This window comes from Sminthopsis crassicaudata, chromosome 4 (genome assembly GCF_048593235.1).
Source record: "Sminthopsis crassicaudata isolate SCR6 chromosome 4, ASM4859323v1, whole genome shotgun sequence".
In the NCBI taxonomy this organism is placed as follows: domain Eukaryota; kingdom Metazoa; phylum Chordata; class Mammalia; order Dasyuromorphia; family Dasyuridae; genus Sminthopsis; species Sminthopsis crassicaudata.
The window spans coordinates 333,703,354-333,712,806 of record NC_133620.1 but is presented as its reverse complement, the minus strand read 5'-3'; the positions used below and the strand labels follow the sequence as shown (position 1 = coordinate 333,712,806).

General features: G+C 37.1%; 1 protein-coding gene across 1 annotated transcript; it reads right to left on the bottom strand.

Annotated features, from left to right (window-relative positions):
- Nucleotides 1–4,879: 4,879 nt before the first annotated feature.
- Nucleotides 4,880–5,170, bottom strand: LOC141540793 (transcription and mRNA export factor ENY2-like). Its single transcript, XM_074264746.1, has one exon. The coding sequence runs from the start codon at nucleotides 5,168–5,170 to the stop codon at nucleotides 4,880–4,882; it is 291 nt and encodes a 96-aa protein (XP_074120847.1).
- Between the last annotated feature and the right edge of the window lie 4,283 nt (nucleotides 5,171–9,453).

Sequence of the window (9,453 nt, the reverse complement as noted above, 5' to 3'; positions counted from 1 at the left end):
TGTTCAAGGATTATTATGACCAATTATCTGGTCATTGCATTATTTATATTTCAACAAAAATTATCTAAAATCAGTTTGGCTAGCTATAATCAATTTCATTACCTAAATTAATTACTAATAAAATTATTATTTAAAATTCTGCACTTTTTCAATAGTAATAAATCATATCTGATTATATTCTCACTAAAACATTTTAGTGAGAGCAAAAATATCTTATGGTTAATGAATAAAATAAAATGAAATTTAAAAATAAAACCTGGGATGATGATGAAATAAGGAGTTGAAAGTTATAAACCTGGGAAACTGGAAGAAGCGTCACTAACAGAAATAGAGCTATCTAAGGTATTGTGACTATTCCTGTCTTTAGAAGAACAGATTAATACTGAAGCAGACAGAGGAATAGACTATAACTAAGAAGGAATGGTCTTTGCTGCTGCTGGGGATCAATCCTATCCCATCCCTTAGAAATCTGTACGTTCCATTCCACTGACCACTTTCTTAGTGTAAACAGTCAGAAATAGGAAAGGGAGGTATGTTGGGAAATAGGATAAGTGGTGTAATGAAAGCATAAAGAAACAAACTGGATGTCTGCTTAACTTTCTTTTACACATTGACTTTCCCAACTACAGTGTGAATTCCATAAGATTAAGGACCTCAGGGACTGTCTCATTTTTTCCTTTTTTGTGGTTCCTGTACTTAGCACAGCTCTAAACACTTAAATGTTTTTTCATTTATTCCACTAGCACTTTTATTGCTGGCAGACTTGTTTAACAATGGCAAGAATGTATACCTAGTTTTTGCTCTTCTCCTTAGCATCATCTTCATATGAATCAAATAGGACCTTGGAAAGGAGATGTATTTAAGTGTTCAGTTTATCATACAGTTCCTATGGACTTTGGGGAATGAAAGAGTCCCCAAAAGCAAGTCTGGAAGACAGATTCAAAATCAGGAATTTAATAGGATTTACAAGGAATTATCTAACTCCAACTCAGATTTATTATCTAAGAAAAAGGACTTCAAAATAGGACAAAAACTGCACAAAGAATAGACTTTATCTTAGCCTAAGAACATCCTGATATCTTCTGTTAGCTACTTACCTGGGCACGCAGCCTCGGTTCCACACTCAAAGAGCATCACCCTACTTTTTATCAGGAACAGACTTTACAATCACAGCAGTCAGGTACATGGAAGAAGAGAACAGCAGAAAATCTCAGAGAACTGAAGTTTAGAAGATAGTATGTCAAACTTGGGGTAGTTTTTTAGGGGCCTAAATATGAGAGGGTTTCTCATAGGAACATGGAATTTTGTCTAAAGAATAGTATGTAAAAATGAAATATCATTTTTATTTAGAGATGTTCTCAAGAGCAATTCTACCCCACTGTCATATTCCAAACATGGTTCATTTGGATGACTGATCTGTACAATCTTTGTGAGACACTTATGGTGAAGGACACCAGGCCAAAGTAACTATAGGAAGGCTGAAGGCTGGAAAAGAAGTTAAAATATTGAAAAGCTCTAAGATGATTCTCTACCTATATTTAAATAATATAAGAATGAAAAATAAGGAATCTAGGGATTGTTAATTATAATTGTGTATTCACCTCCATCTTGTCTTTATGTCACAACCTCAGACTTTTGTGACAATCCCTCCTAAAGAAAAGGGTTGAGGTTTTTTTTTTTTTTTTTTTTTGGTGAATTTGAGAGATGTTCTAGGTTGAATTTTTCTCATCTTTTTAAGTATGAGAAAGTGATCTGTGTTTTATGTTTCTTACTTTATCTTATTATTCCTTCTTCCTTCTTTGTTTCCTTTCTTCCCTCCTCCACCTCTGTCCATAGCATATCATACCTTTCCCTGTGTGTGCTCTGCCCAAAAGAATGTAAATTTTAATCCCTAAAAAACCACTAACCAGATATCTATCTTGGGGTTTGTAGGATAGATTTCTTTCTTAAGGACTATGCCTTAAACCCAAATTACTCTGGTCTCATTGACTGGATAGTAAAAGGTCCCAGCTGAAACCTGACTTGGTCATTGTTTGGGCCTTTATGGCTCTGAGTGAGTGTAAATAATGATTGTTTCTGTTCTGGCCAGAAACTTTGAAGGTAAACTTTCCCTCTCAGATTTTTTCAAGTAGGTAAAAGAAGTCATTCATTGCTTCATTTCTTACCTACTCTTAATCACCAAATGAGTATTGCCTCAAGGTCAGACTCTGAGACCTAGGAAAGACCCTAATTTAAAAGGGTCATGTTCTCTCTCTGCATCTAGGGCCATCTCTAGATATTTTGTTCGATATTCGGTCACTGGTCTCCAGATGGCTCTGGAGGAGAAAGTAAAACTCGTGACTTTGCACAGCTTTCCCTCACTTCAATCCACTTTGCTTGCAAATCATGGCATCATCTTCCTGTCATGGTCCTCTTAGAGAATAAAGGCCTTTATATCAAGAGGCTTCATGTCTTTGTGATAACCTTTCATAAGGAAAAGTTTTGGGAGATTTTTATTTTGTTTTGGTTGACTTTTTTTGTAAATTTGAGGGAGGTGTTGGGTTGAATTTTTCTGATTTTTTCTAAGTGATAAAAAAGTGATCTTTGTTTTATTTCTCTTTATCTCTTGGTGTGGCAAAGGGAAATTAGCTAGCTAAGAGATTACTTAGAACTGGAGATTGAAATATAAAATTCTACCATGCTATCAAAAGTCTTCATAACTATCACCTGATATAGTAGATAACATTAATGAACTCAGGCACAGTATCCATATAAATTTATATGAATTCAGTTAACTACTTCAGGGAAGTAGGAGTTGTGAGGAGAGAATTCAGGGATGAAAGATACCATTTTCTCTAAGACCCATTAGGGAAGAGTTTCAATCTAGAAGGATCCATGAGAAGAGAACAAGTCGAGTCTTCAGGAAAATGTCACTACGTCAAATAGAACTTTCAGTGTGAGATTGGGTAATTTTTCTTTTTTGCATTTTTTATTTCTGAATTTATATGTGGAGAAATAATTATAACTTTGTGCTAGCAAAGAAAATTAGCACAAAAGTTAGGAAGGAAGGAAAAGAAACAAGCACATATTACACACTTAAAGATAGTGCTAAGCATTTTACAAATATCATCGCATTTGAATCTCAAAACCCTGGGAGAAAAGTGATTTTATTTTTCTCATTTTACATTTTAGGAGACTGAGGAGGACAATGATTTAATGACTTGTGTAGTGTCATATAGCTGTTAAGTATCTGAAAACAAATTAGAACTCAGATCTTCCAGACTATTAGCTCCAGTGGTTTATTCACTGGATCACCCAGCTGAGATCCTGTGGCTTGTAGATATGCATGATAAAGGCAAGAATGTGGATTCTGCCTTCCTTGCTGTAAATGTTCATTTACATGCTAAAAGATTAAATGAAACTAACTTGGAGCATCATTCATAGCTTCTAAGATATTTTTTGTTTTGTTTTGAAAAAAAAAAAAAGCTATTTGACATTGTTCTCAAAATAAGTTTGGGGGATGCAAGTTCAAAATTATAGATTAAAGATGAATAAAGAAAAATTTCTAACCCAAAATCAGACAGTTGTTCTGGGACCACAGACCTGGAATCAGTGCTAGATGATCAAATCTTAGATTTAGTCTTAGGTTAGGATATTCTTCTGGCTTTTGTTAACTCCTTATCTGAATGGAAGAGCTCATAACAATAGCAATTAAGAAAATATTAGCTACTTTTGCCAGTTAGAATCTTTCTACTCACTACCTTTCAACAGATGGAAGAGAACAGTAGATGGCTCTGAACAGGTTACTTTGGCAATCATAAAGCCAATAGAGATGCTCAAAAGAAACAATATCCTAGAGGGAAGTGACATGACATCCAATAGGAAGCAAGAGAGTGCAGTCATAATGCTCTGCAGCATGGAGATGGTGTGAGCTGCCCCAGCCAGATGTATATCATGCAAATTATGTCTCAATGTGTGTGGCTTGAACTTTGCATGTGCTCCTTCACAGTGTTTACTAGCTACATGTGTTCCCAACATGTGTGCATTCTATTCATGTTGCCTGATCGTGTTTGTTATATGTGTACCCTTCCCCACTAATGGCAAAGTAACCAGTAAGAGCATACACCCCATATGTGCACAGGTCGGGGAAGTTGGGGAGGATCTTTTATGTCATTTTATTTGCTATGCTGTTTGATTGAATTATTTTATTTTGACTAATATGGAAGTATAGTTTGATTGAATAATAATAATCATAGATAAAATTTGTAGAGTATTTTTAAGTTTGCAAGTACTTAGCATATAGCATCTCATTTGATCTTCACAACCACATCAGGAAAGTATATTATTATTCCCATATTATGGCTGGAGAAATTGTAGAAGGCCAAAAGATTTGCTGAGAAGATCATAACTAATAAATATATAAGGTAGATTTCAAACCCACGTACTTCTGTTGAAAAGCCCAATGAGCTTTCTAGAGTATCTAAGTGAAGTAACTTTTCTTTTTTTTTAATTTTGAAAACTTTAAATTTTTTATTATTTATGATTTTATTTTATTTCTTATTATTCAATTTTTATAATTAATATTTTATTTTAAATATTTTATTACTTTTTATGATTTTATATTATGATTTTTATGATTAGTTATTCTATGATTTTTATAATTATTAAATATTTTATTATTTTTATATATTTTAGTTTAAATTTTTTTTATTATTGATTTCTTATTAAAATGATCTTCAAGAAAAAAATGGATCCAACAGAATATCCTACCAAAACATGGAAAATGCATCCTACCAAAACAGGACTAATTTAGAAAATGCCCTGCAAAGGTATGGCATGTCTGTCTGTTCTTTATGGATCCAAGAAATCAAAGTACATGGTGTTGATGTTCAGCCCCATATTAAGGTCTGTCATGCTGAGCAAAGAAAGTCTTTACTCTTTGGAAAAGTTCCTCCATCAAACTGTGGGGTACAAGCTCTCTGCCTTTGAGAGTGAGCTCTGCTATCAAGTTGTCAACAGTCACCTGTTCTAGCCCTTTTTTTTGAATCACATCTTGACAATGAGCTTGTAGTTGATCTTTCCAACCACATTGGAGTAATTGAGCTCTTAGCCACTCTTGAAGTCGTTGTCGTTCACCAGTTTCTATCAGTTTCTGATGAAGAATTGCTTTCATCTGTGCCTCTGTGTTCATTTGGTTATTTTTAGTTTCATCAGAGCAATCCCCAGGAGTATAGGCAGATGATGGAGTCCCAAAAAGTCTAGTGTCTCCTTCACAGTTTGTTTCCTTGCCTGAGGTCCGGGGCCAATTTCTGGAGATCCTGTGGCATGGGTCTTGCTTTCTGTGGAGGAAGGAGGAGGATGCCCTCCAGGGTCTCTTTCTTGAAACCTGTCTCTGTCCGAGAATTTGTGCTTCAGGCTCCAGTCCTCTGTCTTCGCTGAGTTTGTTCCATTCCTGGGCCTGGGCCCCCTTTGTGGAGGGCCTCTGCAATGGGTCTTGGTTGCTGTGGAAGAAGTAGGAGGATGACCTCCACAATCTCTTTCTTGAAGAATGTCTCAGTCCAAGAGCTTCTTCTCCAGTTTCTAGTCCTCTGTCTTCCCTGAGTCTCTTCCAGTCCTGGGCCTGGGCCTGCTTTCTGGAGACCCTCTGGCATGGTTCTTGCTTTCTGTGGAGGAAGGAGGAGGATGCCCTCCAGGGTCTCTTTCTTGAAACCTGTCCAAGTCCCAGAGCTTGTGCTTCAGCCCCCTGTCCTCTGTCTTCCCCGAGTCTATTCCATACCTGGGCCTGGGCCCCCTTTGTGGAGGGCCTCTGCAATGGGTCTTGGTTGCTGTGGAAGAAGTAGGAGGATGACCTCCACAATTTCTTTCTTGAAGAATGTCTCAGTCCAAGAGCTTCTTCTCCAGCTTCTAGTCCTCTGTCTTCCCCGAGTCTCTTCCAGTCCTGGGCTTGGGCCCGCTTTCTGGAGATCCTCTGGCATGGTTCTTGCTTTCTGTGGAGGAAAGAGGAGGATGACCTCCAAGGTCTCTTTCTTGAAATCTGTCCAAGTCCCAGAGCTTGTGCTTCAGCCCCCTGTCCTCTGTCTTCCCCGAGTCTATTCCATACCTGGGCCTGGGTCCCCTTTCTGGAGGGCTTCTGGCATCGGTCTTGCTTTCTAGGGAGGAAGGAGGAGGATGACCTCCAGGGTCTCTTTCTTGAAGTCTGTCTCAGTCCCAGAGCTTGTGCTCCATTTTCCAGTGCTCTGTTTTCCCCGAGCCTCTTCCAGTCCTCCATGGTGCTAGGAGATGGAATGAATCTCTGAGATGAAGTTCTTTTCCTCCAGCCAACAGCCACCACAAAGGTGAAAGATGGAAAGAATCTGTCTCTCTCAGTCTCAGAGCTTGTACTCTAGCCTCCAGCCACCACAAAGGTGAGGGATAGAATGAATGTCTCTGGCTGTTTGTCCCAGTTGATATATTCTGTGCTAAGTACATCAGTCACACCCTCTATTGTGTACTAAGTACCTGGAAAGGACACCATCATTAACTTAATTCCACACACCTGGTTGTAAGATTAAATCAAGCATACTGAAAAAGATCACCATTGTCTCATATGAAGTAACTTTTTTGAAGCCCAGGAAAGATAATGCCAGGTGCTACATGTATTTTATCTAATAAATAAAATTTAGCAAATATATTCATGGTCTAACTTGTATGACAATAGAAAGGAGAAGGGGAAAAGAGAAGTAGATATCAGAGGTGGGTACCAAGAATGTCAATTAAGAAATAAAGGGAAATACATAATTAAAGACTATATGGAACAGGGTCATGAGTTTATGAAATAATATTGGGTTAGAATTTAAAGTTTATAGAAATAAAGGAAAGACAAAGGTTTCCAAAATCCTGACTGAAGAACAAAGTTCTCTGTATACTTCCAAAACCACAATAATAACAACTGGGATTTGTAAATCCTAGTTATAAATTATTTTATCATTCAAGCACTGTAATAACATTTAATATTTATGAAAGATTTTTACAAATATTTCAATTTATCATCACAACCACCTTGGGAGGTAAGTGCTATTTTTATCCCCAGATGTGGAAACAAAGCCATACAAAAGATAAATGGTTTATCCAAAATCACATAATGAGTATATGAAATCACATTTGAACTCAGATCTTTTTGACAAGATCCAGTGGATCCCTTAGCACTACCTAGCTATCTCTGAAAATAACGATATCCCAGATAATTGATAAAGATCAGCAAGATCTAAGATTCAGGGTTGCATTGCATCCTGCCCTTTTGTCACTTTAGTTAATTTAGCCATCTTCCACTTGGATTAAAATGTTGGGGGGTAGGGACAGTGACTGAAAGGTGAGCAGAGATGTGAAAGGGAGGACAACCATACATCATTTGTTTTTGGCCCCACAGGTATCACTGAGTGCAACAGACTGGTGTTTTCTGGTGATATTGTTGCAATGGTCTCTGCTAGGCAGAATATTCTCTCCTGTCCATTGGATTTTTCCTCTTGTCCTGTTTGGAGCCCCTTCTGGTCTTCTCATGGTCATCCAGCTTCTTGTTATAACTATATGCTGGGTTTCCTTTCTTTAAAGCATCTTTATGATTCTACAATCAACACATTTGCTAGGAGGATTTCAACTTTTCATGAAAACACTGAGCTAATGTTTTGGGGTTTTTTTTAATCATATGCCTCATGCAAAGGCCTATTGGCGTCATTAGTGCTAATTAGGCCAGGATTTCGAGTTTTATCCCTGCTTTGGCAGATGTTTAGTGAGGAGGATGTAAATTTGGCGACCACAGGGAACACCATGGCAATGAAAATCATAAAGAAACAAAAACAATTTTATTAAAGTGAAAGAAAAATAAGTTAGAGAAGGATATTTCTAACAGTAGAGAATTTGGCTAGCTTATATGGGGAGCTCCCAACATCATGAGTTTAATCTAGGTAGAAATCTCACTGAGCAAAGCCAAAGCAATGCTTTTTATAAGGAATTGAATTCTTTGTCTGGAACTTACGTCAGCAAAGGGAACCAGCAAATCAGGTGCTAACCAGTAGCTCAGTACATGAGTGTTATACAACACACATGGTCCAAAAAGGGAAATTTCACAGGCCATGTTCAAGCAAAGGCTCCCACAGGCCTGAAAGGAGAGACTTATTTGTTCATCTTGTCTTGATGTAAGCTCTTCTACAAAATTATCTGTATGGGACAGCAGAGAGTTTGGGCATTAAACGGCAATCCTTCCTCCTCAAAGGTATTACTTGTAATCGAATGAGGGTAGATGAAGGTAGAAGGCTGTGAACAGAGAAGCTTGGTTCAGCACCATTCTATTAGACTGGCTCTAGCACTGCTCTTGGGATGAGAAAGCTCTGGATTTGAAACCTAGCTCAAATTTTTATTAAATCCGTAGCCAAGTCCTTAACCCTGTTTGCCTCAGTTTTCCCATCTGTAAAATGAGCTGGAGAAGGAAGTGGCAAAAACACTCCAGTATCTTTGTCAAGAAAATCTCAAATAATGAAGAGTCAGCTACGACTGAAAATGAGCAACAAGAAATTAAGAGTTCTTTCCTTAGAATAAAGAATCCATGGGTTTGAATCCTACCTCAAACCCTTAATAAATTGTGATCTTAAGCAAAACATTTCACCACTGTCTGACTGTTCTCTTAATCTGTAAAATAGACATAATAATAGCATTTACCTCCCAAAAATATAAAGCTCAAATGAGATAGTAAATGCAAAGCACTTTATGGACCAAATAAGGACCTGTGCAGAGTGTTTTGAAAACTTTAAGGGGTTAGAAAAATTCTGTTGTTATTCTTTTTAAGGGGAAATAAGTCAAAGGAAAAGTTCACCAGAGAGTGTATTCCAGCATCATCTTTATTCATTTAAACTCACGTACCTAGTATATGCATAGTACAGTATTTGTGGCTATAAGGGATAAAGAAGAAAGAGAAGATATCTCCTCTCTAATAGTTCATAATCTAGTTGGAAGAGAAAATGCTAATTAAGTTAAGAAGTGATATAAGAGTATATATGATTCAATGTTGAAATGAGTAGTACTAACACGGATTACAGAGAACAGGAAGATCACATTTAGTGAAGGCAGGAGTGGGACTCCCAAGTTCAGACTTGGACTAGATACTGAAGGATGAGTAGGATTTAGGGAGGCAGAAAAAAAGGAAGTAATAATACCTTACCTTCATGTAGCACTTTGAGATTTATGAAAGCCTTTCACCCATACAGTTTTATTTGTTGCCCAGAACTACCTCATGAACAAGACAAGTAAATATGATTATGCCCATTTTATATATGAGAAAGAACTCAGAGACTCTAATAATAATGACAATAACTAATATTTATATAGCACTTTAGGTAAGCAATGAGCTTTATAAATATTCCCTCATGAAATGGAATATAGAAAGGGGGAAAAGAGTGATAAAAAAAGAGAGGGAATGTTGGGAGAGGGAGTAGTCAGTACCAA